The following is a 27,652-nucleotide window of genomic DNA, read 5'->3' as shown; positions in this document are numbered from 1 at the left end:
GCTGATGATATTGCACGGCATAAAGTGAGAACAGTAGCGAAGCTTAAAACAAATGAAAGAAACCTTAATGCGGTACAGGAGATACTCATAAACCAGAATAACGCCTAATTCATTACACTTTTTGTTGCTACACACAAAAATACAGAAGAAGCATTGGACAGAGAGAAAGAGAGACAAAATATCAGCAAACAACCATAACTGGGTACAATAATCATTTAGTCTGAAATGTAGATGCAACGTAGAAACTACCACTGCTTTCTAATTGACAAAGAAAATGACAGCAACATTTGTCTTTTATCAAAAATCTTCTAAGCCCCTCATGGTTAGGTTTTAAAATTATTATTTAATTATGTATTTACCTTTTTTTTTCTTTTTTTTCATTGCTAAGGAAGAACTCCCTCTGCTCTTGGAAGATTTTCTACTCTACTGATCTTTTTTTTAATTTAATTTTTTTTTTTTTTTTTTTACCTGATGATTGTCTTAGGCACCCTCCTTACATAATAAACCATCAAGCTAACTTGAACAGGGAAACTGAGTCACACTCAAACAATAGCTAAGGTCAAAGGTACTGAAAATAGAAGAGGGGGAAAGGACAGGTCTAAGTGAGTGACAGATGGGCTGACTTCAGAAGGGACAGGAAACACTGGGAGATATGAAGACAACTACCGAAGCAAGTGGAAGACAATGTTTTAAAGTTTATTTTGTTAAAAAATACTTGTCATTTGGTTTAGATGGCAAATGTAAAATGAACCCACAATGATTATGTAATAAATGCAGAACATACCACGAAAAAATCGAGACTCACACAGAAACAGAAAATACGACCTTGTGAATATAACTCTGTTCAGCGTTTCATTGCTGATGGTAAAAGTCTACTCCCTCAACCATTTTCCTGGGCTTTCTATAATTCACTGCACAGCATTTGTATTAAAAACAAGTAATTAATCAATGCTTACCAACAGAGCACTGAATGATCCTGCAACTCAGAGCAGATTTATTGCCCTATTAAAATACATAACGAGTATAAAAATGTTTCTAAGAAAATGTAACATTTGACCCAAAGTCTAAACCCTCCCTTTCCTTCCCCACCCCAAACACCCCTGCAAAAGAAAATAAGGTAAAATTCTTGTATTGGGAGAAAAAGTATTTACATCTATGGATTTATGCCATGTAGTTGAAGCAACTTATTTTAGCAAAACAAAACGAAATAGTGGGCACCGGGTGTTCTGAGGATGCCCTAGTCAGCTGAGAATTCTTCATGTGTGCTGATCTGAAGCAGGGCCAAGTATCTGAACAGCCTCAATTAAGGGGGCCTGGGGCAGGGACCATCTTTAGTGTGGACAAGAAAACTAGTGGGAATATGAAGAGTGAGAACTGAAATAAGTCTGAAGTTCATTCACCCCTGGGACTCTGACATTTGAGAATTCTTCTAATTCTGGTTGTGGGGAGGTGGTTTGGGGTGAGAAGGGAGTAATTGTGGGTAGTAGATTCCAAGAAAAAAACGTGGGGAGGAATACATAGCTTTGAAACATCTTTCTTAAACTTGATTGCTCATTGGGGCTCAGCAATCGTGTTTTGCTTCTTCTGTGGGTTGGCTAGACAGGCAGGGGCCAGGTCAGCTGCCCCTTACGCTTGACTTTCTCTGTATGGTACGGAACCGTGATACTCTCTTAGCTCTGTGAAAGGAACTGTGTCTCCATGCCCTGTCCCCTGCCTTGAAGCAGTTCAGAAACTTGGTGAAACTTAAGAGGATTTCCAAATTCAAGTTAGCTTGTCTCTTTGGGTTTTTATACTTTTTACTTCTCACACCCGGGGGAATGGTTAAAAAAAAAAAAAAGTAGCAAAGCTTCTCACAAATGCCGGTGCTTTGAAACATTAAACAAGTCTTAAATTCTTTGGAATTTCAGGTCTAACCTGCAAAGGAATCTTTTCTTAAAAAAAAAAAAAAAAAAACTTAATAAATTAAAGGAAGAACAAGAATAATGCCTTTCTTCTAAGTGACAAAAAAAAAAAGACTACCTCGAAACACCCATTTTGGCATGTACAAATTTTTTGAGGGGGGGCCTGGCAGTGTTCACAACACACATTGAAGTGCCTGCTAAGAAGAGCTAAAGATACACCCTGCAGTTAAGAGAAGCTCTTGCCTTCAGCTTATCTTAGCATCGAGAACAAAAAGATTGTAACGTAAAGCTTTGGCCATTTCCATTCTACTATATACATTTTAAAAACAACACAGTCATAAATTAATGCAGTGATTAAATAAGCTCATATAAAGTGTAATTTAAATTAAAAAAAATCACAGCACATTATAGAGAAAAATAGGAACCAGTTTCACAAAAAAGAGATTATACATACTTTTTTTACCCTGTGGAAACAAATTTACTACGAAACACAAAACTTCATAAGTAACCATCAAAATGAAAATCATTTCTTATTCCATTCTTGCATTTTTACACAACCCTTAACCCACCTGGGGAACATTTCCAGAAATTAAGTCTTCCTTGAGCAACAGAGCAGTTCTTCTGAGAAAATAAACCCCAAACCGAAGTGGGGGGCAGGGGACATCCCCAACATACAAACTACAAAATAAATAAGAATTATAAAGTTTTTTTAAAAGTAACCTTAACAGTTATCAAACTAGTGAGTTCTGCCTTATCACATAGACTCTCTATACAACATAACCCTAAAACTTTCTTACTATGAGGTATTTGGAGGAATTGGTAAAAGTGATGCACGGCCTGCCTGGCGAAGGGACTCGGTGAAGTGGGGGGAACTCTGAGAGGGAGCAAGGAGGAGGAGCTTTGGTCTATCAGCAAGAAATTGGGGGAAAAAAAAGTCATCCTTTGGTATCAAAGAAAGTTTCATTGCATGGTTGCACGGAAAAAGCACCACGGTGAATAATTATTCCTTTTTTTTTTTTTTTCATTAGTGGCCTTTCTAAGAGGCTGAGGTATTCAAAGAGTATAAGGTGAGAGAGGTCAACAGCGGTTTAACACTTTGGTTCAAGCAAGGCACTCGTCCTAGGAGTTTACAAAGGTTGCAACATGTTTGCCTAGAGATTTACAAGTAGAGCTACCAGTAATAAGAGTAGTATCTCCTAACGTTGTTGTTATCATTATCGTATTATTATTATTAAGAATGAAGACAAGATTACACACTGAGTGAAGAGTGAGGCGGGGAGAAGAGGCGGGGGAGGAGAAGGGGCGGAGTTCCCTCTGCAGACCAAGGCCGTGCATGAAAATATCTTTGGTATTCTTTGGTATCATCAATGTGATTAAAATCACCAATGGAAATCGAGTGAGGTAGCGTCTTTGGTTCACACTATAAATAGTAGATCTTTACACTTTTTTTTTTTTTTTTTAATACACATGGAAGTAGCTATTTCTTACCTTCTGCTTCTTTGTCCTTACTATTCAGGAAATAGTTACCAAATGTACTGTAAAGCTAACCACACCACAAGAATAATCCAGAAGGCTAGTCGCATCTCAAAACGGCCTCTGGTGTTTGAACGCACCCTAAACAACTAGATAGGAAAGGGAGAAGTGCTTTCTCTTTGTTTGCTAAATGCATAGTTTTCATCCTTTATGTACAAAGAAGGGAGAACCTTTCTTAGGGAAAATGCCTTTATAGCTCATGTGAAAATGTCCTAGGACTCTTTGGTATAGCAAAGTTTGCATTTAACCTGCAAAGACCGGTCGTTCACCTGGGGTAGCAATGGGAGTGGCATGAATCCAAAAACAGCACAGAGATTTTACTTTTTTTCCTGGAAAATTATGCTTTTGAGGGGCAGAGTGAGTGACATGTTCAGTTAGAACTTCTAAATTTCCCCACACATTTTCTTTGGGTTTGGGGGTCTGTTCCAGCTGCACCCAGGAACTGGAATACTCAGTGTCTGACACGCAGAATCCTTTTACCTGAACATTTACTGATGTCTGGGCTTTTGGAATGTCCAGACATCACACCTCCCACTCTTTCTCTTGGCCCCCTTTCAGGGAAGCTTCCGGTCATGGGAGGACCTGAATGATTTATGGCCCAAACCAGTCTAACTTCCATTCTACCAAAAAAAACCAAAATGTGTTATTTGGAGTGCAGTTTTGGAATAAACAGGCATACAAAGAAAAGAGTGAGATATCTTTTTAGGTGAATTTTGCTAAAGGATTGAGAAACGATGCATGAACAAATGGCACGGGATCTGCTCTGTAGAGTGTGGTAGGTGAAGAAACCTGAGTCATAAATTAACGCTAGACTAAACAAGAATAGAAGCATTTTCTATGTGCCAAGTCAGAAGCAATAAAGAGTCACTCATACATGATGTAATACATGTATTGCTTGTGAGAAGCTGAGTTTGTCCACTAGGATTTCTAAAAAGCAAAGGTTGTGGGTATGCTTAAACAGTCAAGTAAAAAAAACTGCTTTTCAGGCTCTGATTTGTGCATCTGTTTATGAGAAAATATATCTCTAGGCCCTGAAGTTGCATAATGGGTGCAAATTCAATGCTGGTATGAAAATTATCTTTGGTGTTAGCAAGTAGGATCACTGGTTATTTTTCAAAAAGAAAAAAAAACATTATGGGGACTTCCCTGGTGGTCCAGTGGTTAGGACTCCATGCTTCCACTGCAGGGGGCAGGGGTTTGATCCCTGGTTGGGGAACTAAGATCCTGAATTCTGGGAGGCGCAGCCAAAAAAAAAAAAAAAAAACATTATGGTGGGAAGATTAAAAATGTAGCAATATTCTTTGAGACTGTGTCTACACAGTACCAAAATAATTGGTTGAAAATGTAAATCACAGATTAATCTGAGGGGGTTATATAGGAAAAACAACGCAAAAGACATGGTTGTCTGAATTCAACTTTTGTTTTTCCTGGGGTATTGAATTTGGTAAGATTGTGTGTAGACACAACTTGAATTTCCCTGCATTTAAAATGCTCATGTTTTAAATAAATAAGGCTTTCCTCCCTCCTACATGATAAATACATTATACAGCTGTACCCTGGCCCCTTCCTTTCCTGGAGAGAGAGAAAAAGTTCATCAGTTTTTTTCTTTTTCATTTATGTCATTGACAAGATTACATTTTTAGCAAATCTCGAAGGGTGGCCATTTAAATGATCTCTTTTAATAGCTGAACTATAATTGTGCCATATTTAGAAGGGAAAATTTGAAGATGGAATTTGGGGCGAGATTAAAAATAATACTAAGACAAAATGTGTCAAGGCAAATGCACTATTTCATCAAAGGAGAAGTATGTCTTGGTTTCCTTTTCTCATCCCACAGCAGACATGAAGGAGACACAGATGGCCTGTGGGTTTAGCCTCATCTCTCCAGGTGCCTGCTGCTTCTAGACCTGGACAAGATGCTGAGACTTGATCCTAAGGAGTTAGGTTTTGTGTCAAAATAGTTTAATTTTTTTCTTTAGCATTTTAACAAATCTCAATAAACAGCTTACTGTTGAGATAATATTTAATTTTATATTTCTAGTTAGGTGTGGTGATTAAGAGTACCCAATTCTTTACCTATTAGTACAAAAGGCATCTACTTACGTGAGTTACAGTTCAACTGAATCCAGAGAGAATTTTCCTGGGAATCAAGCAATTCACCCGGGTACTACCAGAACAACTGTACTACTATTATTATTATTTTTGCCTTGATTTCTATAGCCCTGGTTAAGTGATTTGGAAAAATAGAAATTTAAAATTTTCTATTTGTAAGTTCAGGTCTAGTTTTTAATCTGTCCCTGTTAGAGAGTGGAATCTATGTTATAAAATTTCCAGCTTAATGTGGTAGCAAGAAAGAATGTAGTATTCTTTAGAGGCTATGCTTAGTGAAATAAATAGCTTAATACCTATGGAACCCCAGGTCTTGTCTTCCACTAGAGCTCTTGCTTTTTCTATGCAGTTCCACCATTTCTCTGTTGCACTTGCTATTTTTATTGGTGTCCAAGTCACAAAATGTCTGGGGTTGGCAATAAAATCAGTTGATTATATTTTCAGGATATAATGAACTGCATAGTTCATTTTAATAATAATGTTGGTCTGCTTACTTTGTGTGTTTGTAAAGTATTTCAAATAGGTATTTGGTGTCAAATGCATAAAGCAAACTTAAGTCGAATTAACCTAACTATGGGGTCCTTTATTCAGTGGCCTTTTACTGAAGAGCATTACTTTGAACGAATTTTCTAATTTAGTTACCTGTCCTGTTAAACTTAGTTTTCTGAGTTTACAAATCAGTCCTACTTCAGAAGAATCCCTAGGTTTTCTCAGCTATGAACAGACCATGGAATCATGTCTATATGTTTACTTAAGTGACATTTATGGATCCCGAAAGGGAGGGAGCCATCTGGATGTATATGTATACTGCATTGACCTCTCTGTTATGATATTGCTTCCCTGAAGCTACATTCTTTCTTGCCAGTTCTGCAAAGTAATATTTCAAATGCTTCAGGAGTCATAAATAATAGTCATGATTCTACGTGGTATGTGTATTACAGCTAGATCAGTTCATACGTATAACTTTACATAGTATCTTGTGTAAAAATAGCTTTGGTTATTAAAATCATTGCAATAAAATACCTGCACTATAATATTGTGTTCTTTGGTACCTAGGTGATTTTGTTTTTTAATGGATGGACTCTTGTTTCATTTCTTAAAAAATATCTGAACAGTCCTTAACAAACAAAGAGAATGCACTGGTTTAGGTGTCATTCAAATTTCTTTGCTGAGTTTGAATCTGCATTTAGGTCGCGGGCCTGCAGGTTCAAACGCTAGGCTAGACGAGCAAAATCACACTCCTAAGCCAATGAACTCAGACAACCCCACACTATGTTGGTTGCACCCCTACAGCACAACCCTTCCTGAAGACCAGCCCTGCCTAAGTCCCTAACCACTGGTGGTGGTGGAGGTGGTGGTGGTGATGGTGGTGGTGGTGGAGGTGGTGGTGGTGTGTGTGTGTATGTGTGTATATTCGTGCACATACCCACACACAGTACTGAGACACCATACACCTTCGTGGCGCAGTGGAGTGGATGAGAAAGTCTGATCTTAAAGATGTCCACTCAATGGTTCAAAATCACTATTCTCCAAACCACGAAACAGCCAAGCACAGCGAGGATGATCATGGACTAAAGCTGTAAGATCCAGTGGTGTCTTCCCGCTAGTAATTTTTCTTGCCAAGTCACCACCTGGCTGAAGTGTGTGTCTCCAAACAATGTCCGAATGCAGGTGAGCTAAGTCTTTGGTTTCTTTGGACTATAAATAACACTTTTTTTTCTTCAAATATTTCTAAGTATAAACCTGCTATCTTGAGGTCCTGGTCTTTAAAAAAATTTTTTTTTTTTCATTTAAAGCTTTTCCACCGAGGTTTCAGTTCGTGGTTATTCCTTCATGCTTTGGTACAAGTGCTTGATGAAGAAGATGAGTTGCCCGAATTGGAGCTGCCCTCGTCCTGCCACTTGTCCAGACTCCTCCTCCTTGCGTTCATGAAGAAGTTGCTGACGGTGCTCAGCTCCAACCCCAGCTGCTGGGAAATGGTGATTTGCAATTCTTTGGATGGACGCTTATTTTCCTTGAATATTGCGTGTAGAGTTCGACGTTGGACATCTGTGAAGACCAACCTGGGCTTTTTGGGTGTGTTGCCTCTATCTTTCCCGTGTTCTTGCTCTTTCCTTTTGCATGCTGCAAAGAAGCACAGAGGGTGTTAGAAGAGACTGCCTGGGAGAATCGAGAGTAGAAAGGCACAGCCCATAAAATCTGCTGACCTCTGACTTTAGCACCATCGTGGTCTGCGAGGGAAGTGTACCAAAAGCATGGGGAGTGAGAAGAAGGTGGAGTTCTGTGAGTCCTGGGCATGGGTCCTGGCTTTGATGAGTATCTGTATTTTGTTGGTGGTAAATCAATTAACCGACACCTGGGCCTCGATTTCTCATCTGCAGAATGTTGGGTTTTAGACAAATGAACTTATTGTTTGAATTTTTATATCACTATCTGTAAAGTGGATATAAGAACATCTACCTTGCTGAGTGTGCTAAGCATATATGAAATAATATGTAAAAGATAATGTTAACTAAAGTGCTTTACAAATGCAAAGTTTTATCACCTAGACGTGGTTGTAGCCCTCAAAGGATTTACGGTCTGCTGCTAGTGGAATACTAAGAGCTTACGTGAGGGTGTAAAAACCAAATAAAAAGGAATTGCATTTGCTCCCTTTCTGATTTTTTGTGTTTCCTAAGAAACTGTATGTAAGAAAACTCTGTACAGAGTGTCCTACCATGCCCATCAAACAGTTTTCCACTGATTCTTCAGTGGAACCAGGACTTGGGGAGCTGTGGTGAAACCCACTTCCTCAACACTGGGGCAAAACCTGTGACATTAGCCTCGTTCACCTTTGGGGTCTCCGTGTGCCTCTCTTTTGTTCTTCACGAGAGTCTTACTCTTGGAGTCCCCCTCTTCCCTCACCTCATCTCCACTGAGAAGGCCCATTCCCTACGCACGCCTTTTGGTCCTGTATCATGAAGCTGCCTCTAGGCTGCTAGAGCTATTCTGGTGCATCATCTCAAGGTGGTCCTCACGTCCGCAGGGTTTGGTGCTGGATCAGGGTCTCCTCACCTCAGATGCTGTACTCCTCTTTCTCGCCTAATGTAGATCACTAGCTTCCACCTGCCAAAGGGGCACTGAATTGCTAATGACTCCCTCCCACTCCCCGTCCCCAATCTCCACCATCAATGGATCCCTGCAAGTCATCCCCAAATAACCATGCAACTCAAGTAAGAACAGTGCTCCGGTTAGCTACTATGCCCTAACTCCAAACAGCTTCCTGTCCCGCAGCTCTCCTGTGTAGCTGGAGCAGCCGTGGCTACCGTCACACCTGGCTAGCTACACTCTGATGTGCGCTCCAACCACAGCGAAAGGCACACAGGGCAGGGCGTCTTCCTGGCGGAGGTAGGGACTGTCGCTCTTTCATGTCGCCTCCAGCTGGCTGCCCTGCCTACTGCTCTCTCCTGCTCCACCCCCACCCCCCACCCCGTCCTTTTGTATCCCAGGTTCTCAATTCCTCCTTAGATGGTTCACCAGCTCTGGCTAGATTCAGCCTCTGTACTCTCCCCAGGTAGCCCTGCTCTTCAGCCTGCCCCTACCTTTCATTCCCAGTTGCTCCACATCGTGGATTCCCCTAAGGCCTTAGGTGCCCGTTAGCACAAATTAGCTAGGCAATCGGAGCAGCTAAAAAGCTAAGGGGTAAAGGTTGAAGAAGCTTCCAGTCTTTGGAGTTCAATCTAGGAGTCTCCAGGTTTTTGGTTTTTTTTTTTTTGGCGGTACGCGTGCCTCCCACCGCTGCGGCCTCTCCCGCCGCGGAGCACAGGCTCCAGACGCGCAGGCCCAGCGGCCATGGCCCACGGGCCCAGCTGCTCCGCGGCATGCGGGACCCTCCCAGACCGGGGCACGAACCCGCGCCCCCTGCACCGGCAGGTGGACTCTCAACCACTGCGCCACCAGGGAAGCCCCAGGTTTTCGGGTTGTTTTTTTTTTTTTTTGCGGTATGTGGGCCTCTCACTGCCGTGGCCTCTCCCGTTGCGGAGCATAGGCTCCGGACGTGCAGGCTCAGCGGCCATGGCTCACAGGCCCAGCCGCTCCGCGGCATGTGGGATCCTCCCGGACTGGGGCATGAACCCGCATCCCCTGAATCGGTAGGCGGACCCTCAACCACTGCGCCACCAGGGAAGCCCTCCAGGTTTTTTTAATCATGTGCTATTTAGTAAAAAATGTTTTGAGTATTACATTCCCTTACATTATTTCTTTATAAATGATATGCATGTGTTACTATACTACTGTATTATTATACAGTAGTATAATTAAAAAGCATACACAAAATATAGAAAATTTTAAAGGGGTAAAATAACATAAATATATATAGAAATTCTCTTCTACAGGTGCATCAGCTTGCCCAGGCCCCAGAGTGCATTTGCCTAACTCCAGGGACCACAGGTCCAATATATCAGGAAATATAAGAATAAGAATTTCAGAATGGACATGAGGGGAGACCTCAGTCATAAAAGAGAGATTTTTAGGCTAGTCAGGTCTTCTTTTATAACACATTCCATAGATCATTGGCTATGCCCTTTGCCCACCATGATGGAAAGCATCAACATAATGGGAAAGATTTATTAAACACCCAGCTCCCTCAGAGCATTGAGCTATATATACTAAACTAGGTGAGAGTCCCCAAGTACAGTCCCTCCCCACCAGGAACCCATAGCCTTCACTGGGCAACTAGATTAAGTCCCTGAAAATAAAAGCTGACTAGGCTGAAGTCAAGCCTAGTTAGTTTGAGTCAGCCCATGTAGACACAGCTTTATATAATACGGATACACATGGCTGGTTGATTCATTCACTTACATTCAAAGATGAATATAACACAAGCCTTTCTGTTAAGGAGGTCAGTCTAGTGGTTATGTAAGCAAATAACTGCAAAAGCATGAAAAGAGTATATGGGATATTATCTCTGCTTGAGGATATTAAGGAAGGCATCACACAAGAGGGGTGCTTACACTAGGCCCTAAAGGATGAATAGGAGTTTGCTAGTGAGAAAAGTGGGAAAAACTCATTCCCAGCAGGGGGAACAGCATTCGTGAAGGACTGATAAGTAGTAGTAGATTGGTAGTGGGGCAAGAGTACATGGAAGCACATACATCACAGGTAGACAGAGATCAAATTTGAACTATCTTGTAGGTAAGGTTTTGAGTAAGAGTGTCGTGTGATTAAATTTGGGTTTAGAAAAACCCCTCTGGTGGTGGTGTGGGGGATGAATTGGAAAGCATCAAGATTCAGGACCAGTACGCTGTGTATGCCATTCTGACCCCCTTCAGGACTAAGGCACTCACTCATTCTTGTACCTGCTGGAAGAGGCTGGTGGCTCTCAGCTGAGGTCCATACTGGGAATTGCCCTTGGCCAAAGGTTATGCCACCCTGGGGTGCAGTTGGGGGACTAGCCACACCCAGTGGGGGATGGGGGGAGTAGGGGATGGGAGTATGGATGGTGGAGGCTGAAGAAAGTAGGGATGTGTTGGTTTAAGGCTCCCCCACCCCAAACCCTTGCATCAAGTAGGGACAACTCTGAAGGGTTATCTAGTTCCAGAGCACCCTGTAGGATTGATTGAGGCTATTTTTGCAGCTACATCAAAGTTCAAATCCATCTGCCTGGTCTTACTTCCTCCACTCCCCCTACAGGGGTTAATCTCCATGGCCCTCTTCGATAACCTTCCTGCATGCAAGCCTCAGAGTCTGTTTCTCAGAAAACCTGACCTAAGACAGAAGCCAATTAGAAAATCAGTGTAACGAGGACCCCAAGATAGACAATGGCAGTTGAAGATGGAAAATAGGAAGCAAATGTAAGAGCTTCTTGGAAGGTAGAATCAAGAGGAATCAGTAATAACAACCTGGCTGGGAGGCTGGAGTTTGGAACATCTCCCAGGTTTCTGATTGGATGGTAGTAATAAGGCCATTAGGGAATGCAGATGGAGAAATGAGTTTCATGAGAGCAGTAATCACTTCTATGTGGGACAAATCCATTTGAAATGCGTGTTAGACATCCTATTAAAGATCTCCAATAGGTGGTTTTCCAGCAGACGGCAGGATATATGGGGCCTGGAGCTCAGGGAAGAGATGTGGGTTAGGAATACAGACTGGGAAGTCATTAGGGACCTAGATGGAAAATTGCACAGAACACATACCTATGGAAAAATAAATAACTGAGCATCGGGTGCAGACTCAACTTATTTATCATTCAAAAGGCAGAACAGGGACTTCCCTGGTGGTCCAGTGGTTAAGACTTCGCTTTCCAATGCAAGGGGTGAGGGTTCGATCCCTGATCGGGGGGCTAAGATCCCATATGCCTCACAGCCAAAAAGCCAAAACATAAAACAGAAGCAATATTGTAACAAATTCAACAAAGACTTTAAAAATGGTCCACATCAAAATAAATCTTTAAAAAAAAAGGCAGAACTAAGGGAAATCACAAAGAGATATCTATTTTCTACATAACTAGGGTATCTGAATGACTTCAATGTGGTCCTTAGCATTTGGCAGGACTGAGTGGGCTGAAGCTACTCCAGAGCCACCCTTTCCCAAATGGCATCAGAGGCCTGATATTGCCTCAAATAGGAGTTACTTGAAAAGATGGTTTGCAGGCCAAGTACATTTAGAAAAACCTACTATATAGCCTCTTCCTCAAAATGCGTAATACGTGGGCTTCCCTGGTGGCGCAGGGGTTGATAGTCCGCCTGCCGATGCAGGGTACGGGGGTTTGTGCCCCGGTCCGGGAAGATCCCACATACCGCGGAGCGGCTGGGCCAGTGAGCCATGGCCACTGAGCCTGCGCGTCCGGAGCCTGTGCTCCGCAACGGGAGAGGCCACAGCAGCGAGAGGCCTGCGTACCGCAAAAAAAAAAAAAAAAAAAGAAGGAAAGTGTAATATGTGTTTAACAAATATAATTTTATTTCCCAAATTTATTTAATTCCAGAACCTTGTTTGGTAGAGACTGTCTATCAGTGTCTCATATAATACTAATGTTGTGGAAATGCAGTTTGGAAGTTCCTGACCCGAGCTCTCAATGTTAGAACCTGGAAAGTGGGATTCTCCTGGAGCAAGGAGCCTGTCTCTCCAGGGCAGGCTGGCATAATGCCTGGCTATAAGGGGAGCTCAGTACCCATATGGGTGCTGGATGGGGTGTCTGTGACTAAATGTGTGTGGTTTTACCTGGAAAGAACTTTGTGCAGAAGTTGGAGTGGCTGAATAAGGAAGCAGAGATATCTGTAGAATGGAGAGTGGACAAAAGCTTGTTGACAGTCAGTGGGTAACCTCAACAAGGTGCCCAGGAGAAGCAACCCACAGAAATAAAATCATGCTTCTAGAAGCTTCTACAGAATTATAGTTGTGAGACCTGTTAAGAGAATATAAATGAGAGCAATGCTTTGGCATTCCCATGGAATTCATTTCAAGGTAGAGATTACCCATTATAAGGTAGGAAATCAGCAACTGGTCCACACAAGTGTGCAGTGGAGAGAGAGAGAGAGAGTGGGAGCAAAGTCTGACAACAGGAACTGCTGCTTAGGGAACAGCATTGCATGTGTTTTATGGGTAAGTTATACTTTTTTGTGTGGGTGTACAGTTTTCATTAAAGATAGAATATTATAGAACTGGATTAAAGGGAAGAAGATTCCTGTTGCACGTGTAAGGTAGTACTGAAGAGGAAGAAGACCCGTCATGAGTCACCTCCATGAAGGTGGGCAAGCAGATATGTTTGCAGGATGCAGTGGCAAAGTGTAGTGGGGCTGTCTCAGGTGACTTTGATCTTCTCTGGGAATGAGGTCACCTACAGTCAGTACTATATGGGAGACAGAAGCAGACGTGGAATACGGTAAAAGGCAGAGAATGATTTTGTGCACCACAAGAATAAAAGATTATAAAGAATTTTTTTTTTAAAAAAAGCAATGCTTTTGTGGGCATTGGGCACAGGCTGTGGGCAAAGGACAAGCTTTCATCTCAGGCATGACTGGGGTCTATGCTTTGCCCATAGTTGGCAGGACAGAGCCAAGGGTATTTCAAGAAATATGAATTCTGCAGGATGTTGAAAGGCATTCCATGAATATTGAGTTTCAAGGTCAGGCAGTTTGGGAAATGCTGAGTTAATTAATGATTAAGCAAGCTTCTTTAATGCAGGACTTCTCAGAGCCTTTAATATGCTAATGTGCACTGATACTTTCTGGCGTATTGGGTCTCCCAAACTTATTTGATTAAGCAACTCTTTATTCAGGGAATTTCTCTCAGGAATGGTGTTGCTTAGAACAGTGTCTCTCAAAATGTGGTTGCCAGACCTATGTTGGTCTGTAAACTGTTACTGACCTGCGGCAAGATCAGAAAATTGAGAATAAGCAATTAGAAAGTTTTGTGGCAGTTTGACATTGCTCCAACATTCTGATTATTGTTTTAGTAATACATTTTTTATTGTATTATCAAAACTATTGGTCCAGAACAGATGGAAATTGGAAACAAACAACTACTCCTTCACTGTTTAAGAAGCCCTGTCTTAGAATACACTTTATAAAACATGATATACAGTAACATCCTAGAATCGGCTGTCAGCCAAGCATTTGTATATCAACTTATATTCATTTTCCTGATTTAACGTCACAAAGCACATTACAACATCTAAACTGCTGATTGAACTATGCAAAAGTCTGCCAAGAATTTGTCTGGGAGCAAGCAGGCACATTGCTCTACACCTGAAAACAACACAACGTTGTACATCAACTATAGTTCAATAACAATTACCAAAAAAAGATCTGTTGTACCAAATTAAAAAAAAAATAAGTAGGCACAGACATGTGGGCCTGGGAGACATTTATAAAGCCAGACGGACTTACAATACAACTTCTTAGATGAACCTGGGCTCACAGGACACAAGCTCAAGGTCCAGCTCTGTGGCCACTGATAGATGTGTGATCTTGGGCAAGCCCATCGCCTTCTGGGGCCTGAGTTTACCCAGCTGCAAAACAGAGGACAATGGCCTTCCTTCCTCACAGGATTATAATAAGCGTTAAATAAGATAAGCTATGCTGAAGTGATTGTTAAAACTATAAACGCTTAAGAAGTGTTTTAGATGTTTGCAAATCAATTTTCAGATCCTTCCTTTTTTCTTTGGTCAAGATGCAAGTATAAACATTGAATTTACACAGCAGGCTCAGGTCTTTGCTCTGTCTCTAGCCTGTGGTATAAACTTGGACACATGACTTGATCTGTTTTTCTGCATCCTTTCAATGAGCAGGCAGTATTCTAAGGCCCCGGCAGGCTTGAAAGCCCTGTGAGTCAATGAATACACCCCTGTAGTGTCTTTCCTGGTTTCCAAAGTCTAATATTATCTCAGTTAAAAAATTTCCAAGGTAACCTTACTCTGTCTTTTAGAATATATAGCCACTATGTTGACTATTCCATTTCGCCTTCTCCATCCTTATGGCTTCTCAAAAAGAGCAGGTAATGGCTCTGCAGGGACACCAGCCAGTCCTGCAAATAATCCAGATCCACGTTCACCTGAATGAAGGTGATCAAACACAAACTCACATTCCTCACAGTTGTTTCGACCTCATAAGCTTTAGAGATTAAAACAATAACAACAGCAACTACCACAGACCCTGTGAACAGTTATGCATTTGCCCTCCTAGGACTCTGAGCCATTAAACAATAGGTACTCTATATTTTTACTAGTTTCTACTTTTTCATTAAAAATGTAGGAAAATTTGCTTAACTTGCTTCCTGAGGTTCTTGGCATATTTGTCCCAGAGTTGGCTGCTTCACATAGGATGGAATTGTGGATTAGAAGAGGCTGTCTTCCTGGGGGCAGTAGTGTATGTTTCAACATGCCCTTATGGAAGGAACGCCAAGGGTCCAGGTAGAATGAGGGTGTACGTTATATTCCCAGTCTATGAGGGAGGAAGGTTCTGTAAAAACACTGCTCTAGTTGTCAAAAGTTTAGGGTTCTGGCTCTGTCATTAATTAGGTGAATGGCTGGGTTAAACCCGTTAACCAGGCTGGGTCCAGCTTCCTCAACTGTATAATGAAGGGACTTGACTAAATAACTTACAACCCCTTCTAGGTGCAGCTCTATGACTTGACGTATGTAAAGTCAACATGACTCCAGAAGGAAGATGTACAGTTCAGATTTCTATGTCATAAATGGGCACTCAGAGAAGTGTGAGCGTTGAATGGTTCACTCTAGCTGGCCCCTCCCGGGCCCCCTCCCCCCTTTTGTAAGGCCATCCCTGTGCCACCACCTCCTTCTCCCTCCTGGCAGGCAGTGGGGAGAGAAGACTTTTGGGGCGGAACACTTGCAGGTGAGGTAGGAAAGGGAACAAGACCTGTGTGCTTAGTAAACAATACTACCAGGTAAGACCCGAAAATTGAACTTCATAAACTGTAATCACAATTTCACTGATCTTAGTTATACTGAAGAGGAATATGGAGAAATGTGTGTGTGTGGTGGATGCACAGACAAGTGACCGAGGAGCCACAGTATCTGCTAGAATATGATGGGGATGCAGCCAGATGAATGGTAAGCCATGGGTCTGTCACTGTAGAGACATTATTTAATTTTAGCAACAGCTCTGTGAGGCATCGAATCTAATAGGAAATTTGGGAATTTAACCTGAGGAGAGGACAGTTTGGGCCTCAGGGTCTGGACGGTGAATCCTAGAGAGGCAGGATGAAAGGCCTGCGCGGGCAGGGCTGAGACAGAGCCAGGCCTGGGTGATTCAAATCACATTTATTTGGTGGTCTGACTCTAAGGGACTGAGGAAGGAGACTGTATGCCTGCAGCTTCCCCAATCACATGTGGCTTCTACCCTGAGAGTCCTTGCACTATGGCCGTGTACTTCCTCCATACAACTGCTCCAGGGTCTGCTGTCCTAATGTGATTGAGGCGAGGTGGGCCAGGGAGCAGTAAGGGAAAGGGCTGGGATTCCAGGGCATGGTGAAACTGCCCTGTCATCTCAAGGGGCCTGCTAGCGACGCAGTGTCTTCCCCCTGAAGGCCGGTGCCAGTGCTGAAAACTGCAACCTGCAGGGCCAAGGGCTCTTGAACAGGTAAGCCTGTGATGTCCCAAGTCCCTCAGGGGAGGTCCGGCCTGGATTTGGAGGAGGCGGGTCCAGGCAGCTGCTAGGGCCCTCAGCTCCTTTGCTGCTCCAGTGCCTCCAGGGAAGGTAGGGTGCACTGGGAAGGCAAAAAGCACACTCTGAAATTCTACCCAGATTCCTGACCGACTTGGTAGTAACATTCCTGCACACCCAGCTCTAGGGAGCTTGGGGCTTCGGGGACAGAGAAAAAGGATAAAAAAGCAGCGGGGCCAGAATAGGCAAATCTGTAGGGACAGAAAGCAGTTGGTGGTTGCCTGTGGCTGAGTACGTAGTGGGGGGAAATGGGTGGGACTGCTAACGGGTATGGGGTTTCTTTTGGGGGAGGTGATAAAAAGGTTCTAAAATTGATTGTGGTGACGGTTGCACAGCTCTGTGCGTATATTAAAAACCACTGACTTATACTCTTTAAATGGGTAAATTGTATGGTATGTAAATTACTTCTTAGTAAAACTATTTAAGAAAGAAGTAGCTGGGCATGCATACAGGGTGAGCCCTCTGCTCTCACTTCCCACTTGCCACCGAGAGGAAACCTCTTCTGGACTGGGGCAGGGACAAGGAGGGGGGGGTTGCTGTTCACGTCTACTGAGCCCCCAAACACTGTCTCTTGACAGCTGAAACTGCTTTTCAAAGTAAACTCTACAAGACAATACATGTTCGTGGAGGAACAAGCATACAAATAAAACAGATTTCAGTAAAACAAGAATGGAGGAACCATGGAAGTGAACGTGGCAGGTTCCCAAGTCCATTTTACAGGCCAGCACCCATCCTGTGGATATCACAGAGCCAGTGGGTGGGCTGCCACAGCTTCAGGATTAGAGCTCAGACTCCAGGAGTGCTGGGTCATAGTGTTATCTGCTTTGCCTTGACTTACTGTGCTGTCCTGTGCATATTTTTATAAGCCAGGCCCCCAGTTGTTTTGTCAGCTCTTAAGCAGCAAATTTGGAGAACACAGTATAAAGTACAATTTGAAAAGCTACTCTAGTGAGTTCTAACTGATATGACCACGGGCAGCCTTTACATGGGAAGGGAACTCCTGCACAGACTATCTGGAAACGGTGATGCCCAGGAGAGGGAGGTGGGGCCGATACAACCTGCTGGACACAAGCTAGCTTTTCTGGTATCTGTGACTTTGTGGGTAGCTCAAGCACCTATGGAAACTCATCTGGGCATGAGTGTGAAAGACCTAATAAAAACATGCAAAGAGCAGACGTTCTTAGTCAAGAATGATCACTAGAACTCACCCCTGTACCTTGCTTTATGGTACTTAAATCACCTCCATTAAACCTTCCCACGTGATCCCCACAAAACTCAGGTGAGGTAGAAATGGGTATTATGTCTTTTTCTGTAGGCGAAGAAACAATGTCAAAGAGGTCAGGAGACTCGCCTATGGGCACGCAGCTGGCTCATTGGGTGACCTCCAACTCCACTGTGCCCTGGAGGCAGATGCCAGCATGGTGGACACATCGTGAAAACTTTCCCTAGGATGGTTACACGGGCAGGAGTAGCTGGTGAGGGGAGCCCGGGAACCCAGAGCCACAGTGCGTGGGGTAGGAGCAGGTAGCCGGCCAGGCAGCAGGCCTGTGGTCAGCCAGAAGGCTCTGGCTGAAAGGATGGCAGTTGGCCCATCCAGGAAATCGGGCTGCATGAAGGGAGCTCAGGCCGGGAAGGGCACGGAAGACCCACGCTGGCCTGGGAGGGGGACCAGAGTGAGTCTAGTTTCAGTAGGGGGACAGAGGAGCACTAGACGCTGTCTCCGTGTGGATATCGGCTCTGAGAGGAAGCAAAAGAAAACTGAGCTGACCCAAAGGAGAAGGAAAGATGGGGAGCAGCTAAAGCCAAGAGCGGTCTGCTGCATCACACACAGGCTGGAAGAGTTGCCCGAACCTCTCACAACCCCACCCTGTTTGCTTCTATAACTGAGCTGTCCAGGACAGTGACCTGCCTTCCCTCCCATCTGCTGCCTGGAGTCCTTCTGGAGACAGCATATAACATATTTCCATCAATCTCTCTTCTCTAGGGACAGCTCCACAGCTGTAGCCCAAGAGGCAGGGCTACTGGACTTTATGATCAAAGGAGGGCAGAGGCTGCCTGGGCCTGGGGGGGATGGAAGAGGATCAGCTGAAATGTACAGCTGCTTCCCCTGTGCTAAGCCACACACATGTATCACCTTATGATGTCACTCAACAACTGTGGGAAGCAGGTGCTATTACAGCTGTAGGCTGCTTCCCTGGGCAGCCCCACTGCTCACAGGTGCCCAAGATCTGCACTTCTTCTGATCTCCACCCACCTGTCTGCCTAACCTGGCTTTAGACTGAGCATTTATTTAAGAATAAAATCGTGGTGGTGGTTAAAAAAAAAGTTTACGTTTGTTTACAAATGCACAGCCTGAGGCTCAGAGGTTAAGGGATTGGCCCAAGGTCACCCTAATAGTAAATGGTGGATCTGAGAAAAGTGCCAGGGCAGGGTCCAGTGACAGTGTGGAGGTGATGGTGTGGAGGAGGCGATGGTGTGGAGGAGGCGATGGTGTGGAGGAGGTGATGGTGTGGAAGAGGCGATGGTGTGGAGGAGGCGATGGTGTGGTGGTGGTGATGGTGTGGAGGAGGCGATGGTGTGGAGGAGGCGATGGTGTGGTGGTGGTGATGGTGTGGAGGTGATGGTGTGGAGGAGGTGATGGTGTGGAGGAGGTGATGGTGTGGTGGTGGTGATGGTGTGGAGGTGACGGTGTGGAGGAGGTGATGGTGTGGTGGTGGTGATGGTGTGGAGGTGATGGTGTGGAGGAGGTGATGGTGTGGTGGTGGTGATGGTGTGGAGGTGACGGTGTGGAGGAGGCAATGGTGTGGTGGTGGTGATGGTGTGGAGGTGACGGTGTGGAGGAGGCGATGGTGTGGTGGTGGTGATGGTGTGGAGGTGATGGTGTGGAGGTGATGGTGTGGAGGAGGCGATGGTGTGGTGGTGGTGATGGTGTGGAGGAGGCGATGGTGTGGAGGAGGCGATGGTGTGGTGGTGGTGATGGTGTGGAGGTGATGGTGTGGAGGAGGCGATGGTGTGGTGGTGGTGATGGTGTGGAGGTGATGGTGTGGAGGAGGTGATGGTGTGGAGGTGGTGATGGTGTGGAGGAGCTGGGGCTCAGGTATTCCTCAGGCACAGACTGGGAGGACATCAGAGAATCACACCAGCTTTCACTTTCCATGGCTCCTGAAACAGCCCTTTTTGTGTGATTCTAGACTATCTTAGTTCTGCTTTGTCTTCTCTCATTTTTTCAGTGTTCCCTGTGGTACAGGCTGAACATGAAACAGAAAGGTGAACTGAGAATCCTGTTAAATGAATGCATTTTCATACCCCTGTGATACCTGCATCCATCCTCTTGCTGGCCATTCACTGTCACATGCACACATTTTCCTGGGCACAGGCCCAAGCTTTTTGAGACTCACCAGAAGAGACATGACCACCAGACCCTTCCCTCCTCGAAGCTCTTTCCCTGCATTGCAGCTTCAGAAGAACCGGTGGGAAGAAAAGCTGCTGCCTCGCACCTGCTCCTTCAGTCAGTAGCAAAAGGTAATGTGGCTCTTTAATGAAAGGTTGGCTCAGGAATTCTGATTTTTAAATTCCTAAACTTCTGTTAATGCCTGATCCATTGGGGTTTTATCACATCAGTCTCCCTCATCTTAAAGAGCCCCTCAATAGTTTGGGCTATAATAATAATAATTGGAAATATGTGATATCGATGCCCTAGTTATGATGTTGATTCTGCAAAACAGTCAAAACAAATGGCAGACCTGATGAATTACATGCTTATTATGCATTATTATCTCATGCAGGCCTATTGTGAATTGTAAGTCTTAGCTTATTGATCCCATTTCTTTAATTAATAGCCATATATAACACTTTATAATATTCACAGCAATTGGAAGTTATAAAATGGAACTCCTTAAAAAATAACCTACAATTTTGACTTTTCGCCAAGTCATCAGACGTTTTTCACAGTTACTTTCAAATTAGTGGTTTTCCTTGTTTGCATTTCTGGAAAGTCATCTGTAGAGTCAATTGTAAATGCTGTTCTCCCAATGACACATGTAGTATACAATTGGCTTCACAAGGGTCTCTAGTAAGCTTGAGAGGAAAGCCCTTCTTGGCCGCTCCATTAAGATATTCAAGGACCTTGACCCTCTGACCCCAATCACCTTTTCCACTTCACTTCCCACAACTGCTCACCCACCATCCACACTGAGCCACACTGTTCAGAAGTCAGTCCTAAATACATTATGAATGTTCACACCTCTATTCCTTTGCTCAAGCTGTCCCCTCACCCAGAATGTCCTTCCTTCTCTTTCTTGTCCCTATGTAATCAAGGCCCAGCTCAAGCATTTCATTTTCTATTAAGGCTTCTCCATCCCTTCTCATCTGGGGTGAATTGTGGTCTCCTGTGCCCATAGAGCTCCCCAGATAATTAGTTATTACCTACCCATCTCTCTCACTAGGAATCCATGGATTCTGTAAGAGTAGACCATGGATTATTTCTTTGGCATACTCAGCATCCTTGTTGGATAAATAAGTCAGATGTGGCCCCAGAGAACATGGGGAGACATTCGAGACACACTCCTTTTAGAGTCCCCAGGTGATTCTAACACATAGGCTAGGCTGAGAACCACTATTCTAAATTAGTGCTTCTCAAACTTGAGTGTACAAACTTGAGTCATTTGGACATTTTGTTAAGATGAAGATTCTGATCCAGCAGCTTTGGGCAGAGCCTGAGATTCTGCACATTTAACAAGCTCCCAGTTGCTCACTGCTCAGCTGCTGGTCCAGGATGGCACTCTGAGTAAACAGGGTCTAGAGTCCAGAGCAGAAATTGTAAGGCGTGGGTTCAACACATCAACATCACCTGGGAGCATGACGGGGAGGCTTGTTCAAAATGTATATTCCGGAACCCTATCTTATCCCTACTGAATTAGATTCTCTGAGAGAATGGGATTCAGAAACACACATTTTAAACAAGTTTCCCAGGTAATTTAGGATAAAGTTGGAGGAGATTCTGTCATTAACTAATAGAACTTCCTAATGCCAAGGGGCAGAGGGGCGGCTGCTGTGGAGCTGGAGAGCACCCCCTCTGGCAAATGAGGGTACTTCACACCCATGCCTCCCTCTTCCTCCTGATTATCCACCAGGCTGGCAACGGAACAGAAACAAATAACTGGGGGCTTATCTTCTTTTACATCACACCTCCACTCGCATGCTGACAAAAGGACTGTTATTAGTCTGCACTGCACCTGTTTTATGGTTGCTACATTTAATCTTTTAAAGTATTATTTTACATAATAACATGTTGGCACAAAGACACACACACACACACACACACACACACACACACATATCACAAACCTGTTCTGCATATTTCAGGCTGTGCTTCTCAAACTTTAGTATGCTTTAGAATCATTTAGAGAGCCTGTACGAAGACAGATTACTGGGCTCTTCCCCTGAATTTCTGAATCAGCAGGATTTCTAGCAAGTTCCCAAGTGATGTTGGGGCATATGAATGGGGGAAGAATTGAAAATGAATGTTACAGAAAAATTTTTTAGCAGGTTTGTTTATTTTACAGGTATGGCTGAAGCAATTTTGAAATTATTTTAGATGTATTTTAGGATTGAGCAAATGAGTAAGTGTGTGTGTGTGCTGGGGGGTGGATATGTTATTGAGTGCCAGGTTCTCACTGTAGAGGAAGGGACACACAATTATGGAATGAGGGTAGGCAAGAAGAAATCCTACGGGGATATATTGCAATTAGATGTGGAGGTACTTGTGCGAACTCATGATTTTAAAAATATGTACGTAAGCATGTTTATGTGCACGTGTATATTATATATGTATGAGTGCATATGTATATTTGTGGTGTGTGTGTGTAAATATACATGCATATTTTTCCTGGATTTTTCTGAGGAGGCCAAAAAACAAAGTCATGCTACTAGCCATGAGCACACCTAGTGACCAGGCCTTCTTGGTCTCTCATACCATTCCCCACCAGAAAAAAACAGGGCTCATCAAGGAAGGGCAGATTCTAGGGCTGGGACAGGGTAGGTAACAGATGAGCTTGGAACATCTTATGATGCCAGAAAGTAAAAGAAAAAAAAGATGGAGGAGAAGGAGGAGGAAAAGAATGATGGAAACAAGTCACAAGAACAGAGGAACCAGATTAAAGGGGCTCCCACTGTCAAATGTGAGACAGCTTGAACACCAAAATAGGTAAGTACAGAACTGAATTAGAAACCATTGGGAAAAAAGGAATGTGTGAATCTTATCCAATAACAAATGGATACGTAAACGAGAGAGAAGGGGCTCTTGCTCACAGAAGAAAGCTGAGAGCTGACTGTCAAACAAGGCAGGAATGCCGGAGATGGAAAATCATTTTGAAGCCGTCGTGATAAACAGGTCAGGCAAGAATCAATAGATGCTAAATCTGTGGGGAATTCTGATGAAGAGTAGGATATCTGCATAATCTTAAAGTATCTCCCCACAGACTGCTTATTAGCTGTAAGAGAGAAAGAGAAAAAAATATGTGATTATACAGTGGAGAAATTAGGCAACACCTCGACCAAGTGATCAAAATTAACTCTCCAGTTAAGTGGGAGACAGACAGACTTCATGGGCCTCCAGATGTGATCCCCAGAGAAGGACACACCTCACCCATGCAGCTTTCTGGGCAAGAAAGCACCGCCTCAATCTAATCACGAGGAAACATCAGATAAACATAAAATGAGAAATATTTTTTTTAAAGTGGGGACTATATTCTTCAAACATTTCGATGTTATAAAAGGTTAAAAAAGGCTGTGGAAATGTTTAAGATTAAAGAAAAGAAGAGATATAAAACTTAATCCCAGACTGGATCCTCTCCTGGAGAACAATGCTGTGAAGGACATTACTGGGTCAACGGACAAAAGTGAACTGTGGCTACAGAAGGGAAGGTTCATACTCGTGGAAATACATTCTGAAGTATGTAGGGGTGAGGGGCCATGATGTATGTAACGTACTCTGAAACGGTTCATGAAAAAAAATTCTGTGCATTTGAGAGTGAGAGAGAAAGAGAGATTGAGAGAGAGAGAGAGAGAGCATGCATGTGCGCACAGATGATAAAGCAAATGGGTCAAAATGTTAACAACTGGTCAACTGGTGGGTAAATGGTTTATGTTCTTATTTTATTTTTGCACCTTTTGAAAAATTTGAAAACAACTTCCAAATAAAATTTTCTTAAATCATGCTTTTGAATAATATTTAATGACACTGAGATAAGTTTGACTGTAAATTCTTTATGACCTCAATTTTGTGAAAAATTAAAATTAAAAATGTATCTTATTTACGTAATTTAAAAAAGCTAGAAGGAAACAAACCAACACATAAACAGGTACCAACTCTGGGTGATGGGATTATGGATGATTTGATCCTGTCGTATGTTTATAGTATTTCATATTTTCCAAAGTTATGAGAGAAAAATTATTTTTGAAAGAGGAAAACAAATATTCAGAAAAGTTCTGCATATGTTGCTGACTGCTGTGCCATTGACTGATAATAGCAAAAACAAAACAAAACCAAAACCTTGAAATCATTGAAATGTCCAATGAAAGGTTGTTGGAGAGGTTATGTAAATTATGATGCTTCTGAAATATTATATAGTCATAAAATTTATGTTTGCCCAATCAATTTATGGACCAACCTAAGCATCCAAAAATAGGGGATTCGTTAAATTATAGCATAGCTGTAAAACATAAAATGTGCAGAAAGCTTTTTGATCCAGAGCGCTCCAGGAGCAGAGGGAGGGCTTTGACCTCTTTGCTGTCTTGCAAACTGTAAATACCCTATCTATACATATCTGCTAAATGAATAAGTGCTACTGGTGAGGTATTTGGGGGGGGGGTCAGGAATGGTGGCATTACCAGGGGTTTTTATTGTCTCCAGTTTTCTTTTATGTATTTTCAAATATTCTATCATAAATTTAATAACATGGGATTTTTAATTTAAAAAGTTATAATATAGTATGTATGGATCATCTCATTGAGAAGAGATTGGAAAGATATTCACAAAAAGGGGGTTATCTCTGTTTGGGGGTGTTATGGGTGATCCTTGTCACCTTTTTTCTTGATTAGTAGTAATAATTTTACAAAGAAGTTATTTTTAAAAGGCACTGGACCATCATTAAAAAGTCTACAAATAATAAACGCTGGAGAGGCTGTGGAGAAAAGGAAACTTCTTGCACTGTTGGTGGGAATGTAAATTGGTGCAGCCACTATGGAGAACAGATGGAGGTTCCTTAAAAAACTAAAAAAAAGTTATCATATAATCCTGCAATCCACTCCTAGGCATATATCTGGGGAAAACTCTAATTTGAAAAGATATATGCACCCCTATGTTAACTGCAGCACTATTTACAATAGCCAAGACATGGAAGCAACCTAAATGTCCATTGACAGATGAATGGATAAAGAAAATGTGGTGCAGGGGCTTCCCTGGTGGCGCAGTGGTTGGGAGTCCGCTTGCCAATGCAGGGGACGCGGGTTCGTGCCCCGGTCCGGGAGAATCCCACATGCAGTGGAGCGGCAGGGCCCGTGAGCCATGGCCGCCGAGCCTGCATGTCCAGAGCCTGTGCTCCGCAACGGGAGAGGCCGCAACAGCGAGAGGCCTGCGTACCACAAAAAAAAAAAAACACAAAAAACACGAAAATGTGGTGTAGATATACAATTGAATATTACTCAGCCATAAAGAAGAATGAAATAATGCTATTTGCAGTGACATGGATGGACCTAGAGATTATCATATTAACTGAAGTAAGTTAGACAGAGAAAGACAATATCACGTGATATCGCTTATATGTGGAATCTAAAAAATGATACAAATAAACTTATTTACAAAACAGAAATAAACTCCCAGACATGGCAAACAAATTTGTGACTACCAAAGGGGATAATGGGGTGGGAGGGGGAGATAAATTAGGAGTTTGGGATTAACAGATACACACTACAAAATATAAAATAGATGAACAGCAAGGAACTGTTGTATGGCATGGGGATCTATATTCAGTGTCTTGTAGTAACCTATAATGGAAAAGAATCTGAAAAAGAATATATATTTTCTCCATCTCTGCTGACAATGGCAGGCAATCCGACCCTCATCATCTATTGCCATCCTCCTAGCTAGTCCCCTGCTGCTGCTACTTCTCCTATCGGCTCACACTATGCTGCCTTTCAAAAGCACAAGCCTGACAACTTCACTCTACTAGAGGTTACAACTTCCTTCAGCTCCTGCTGTCACAGACCCAAGTCCCTTGGATGGCACAGGCATACAAGATCCTATGTACTCTCTTTTCAGTCTTCTTTCCAGTTTCCTCCCTGCTCCCACATAACTGTTTTCCTGCCTATCCCAGCACTCATCAAGGACATTGTAAGTATTTGTTTCCCCGCACACGTCCTTCCGTGAGCTCCTCCAGGATACGGCACGTTGTGCCTCTTTTGAGCCCCAGTACTTGGCCCAGCACCCTTCACATAGGAGGTACTCCATCAGCCTGAGGGCAAATGAAGGAAAATGGACCTTTTGAATGACGTAATATGACCCTCAGTGACTTGAATGTGCACATGAATCTCCTAGGGATCTTGTCAAGGTGCAGGTTCAGATTCAGTAGGTCTGGGGTGGAACCTGAGAGACTGCATTTCCTAATGTTCTGCTGCTGGTCTGGGGACCACACTGAGTAGTAAGGACCCAGAGAACAGTAAGAGTTTTTCGGAGGGAGGAGAGTATGGATACAATCATTCTTATAGGAATATTGAATTTTTTTAACATCTTCACTGGAGTATAATTGCTTTACAATGGTGTGTTAGTTTCTGCTGTATAACAAAGTGAATCAGCTATACATATACATATATCCCCATATCTCCTCCCTCTTGCGTCTCCCTCCCACCCTCCCTATCCCACCCCTCTAGGTGGTCACAAAGCACCTAGCTGATCTCCCTGTGCTATGCGGCTGCTTCCCACGACCTATCTATTTTACATTCGGTAGTGTATATATGTCCATGCCACTCTCTCACTTTGTTCCAGCTTACCCTTCCCCCTCCCCGTGTCCTCAAGTCCATTCTCTACATCTGCATCTTTATTCCTGTCCTGCCCCTAGGTTCTTCAGAACCTTTTTTTTTTTTTTAGATTCCATATATATGTGTTAGCATACGGTATTTGTTTTTCTCTTTCTGACTTACTTCACTCTGTATGACAGTCTCTAGGTCCATCCACCTCACTACAAATAACTCAATTTCATTTCTTTTTATGGCTAAGTAATTAGGAATATTGAATTTTTGAGTGAACTTTTAACCTCAAAAGAGATAAAAGAAGTAAAATATTATATAATGATATAATATTTATATATATTATATATCATTTAAAAATATACATAAAACTATGGAACTATAGGTTATTCCAGAAAAAGGGTAAAATAAATAACAAAGGGGCAAAAATATAAGTCATTTGCTCTTAAATTCTCAATATCAATATTCTTTTTTTAATAGAAGTATAGTTGATTTACAATGTTGTGTTAGTTCCCGGTGTACAGCAAAGTGATTCAGTTATATATATATATATATATATTGTTTTTCAGATTCTTTTCCATTATAGGTTATTACAATACACTGAATATAGTTCTCTGTGCTATACAGTAGGTCCTTGTTGTTTATTTTGTACATTGTAGTGCTCAATATCAATATTCTAATTATCAACTTGGAGTTATAGTACAATCACCTGGGAGGCTTTTTAATCAGCATATATTTTCTTGCCACCTCTCTGCCACCAACCTGATTTGAGGAATATGAAACTCTCCGCCCACCCCTCCCCACTACAAAAAACTACAGCCTTGGAGAAAGCTTTTGTTACTGATGGGAAGGCATCGTTTCACTCAGCCGTGCTGGGGAAGAAACAAGCTTCCAGCTATACAATAATTCGGATCCAAGAAATCTTCT

The 27,652-nt window shown here is 42.9% G+C and overlaps 1 protein-coding gene across 1 annotated transcript in view; it reads right to left on the bottom strand.

The window, feature by feature from the left end:
- Window positions 1-7,374: 7,374 nt before the first annotated feature.
- Window positions 7,375-27,652, bottom strand: part of ONECUT1 (one cut homeobox 1) — a 32,850-nt gene continuing 12,572 nt past the window's right edge. Inside the window, exon 2 of the mRNA XM_060005944.1 lies at window positions 7,375-7,667. Within this exon, the coding sequence (XP_059861927.1) occupies window positions 7,375-7,667 (293 nt within the window). The remainder of the gene's footprint in view (window positions 7,668-27,652) is intronic.

This window comes from Delphinus delphis, chromosome 2 (assembly GCF_949987515.2).
Source record: "Delphinus delphis chromosome 2, mDelDel1.2, whole genome shotgun sequence".
Taxonomy (NCBI): Eukaryota; Metazoa; Chordata; class Mammalia; order Artiodactyla; family Delphinidae; genus Delphinus; species Delphinus delphis.
Note: the sequence above shows the minus strand (reverse complement) of the source record. Positions and strands in the feature narration are given on the sequence as shown.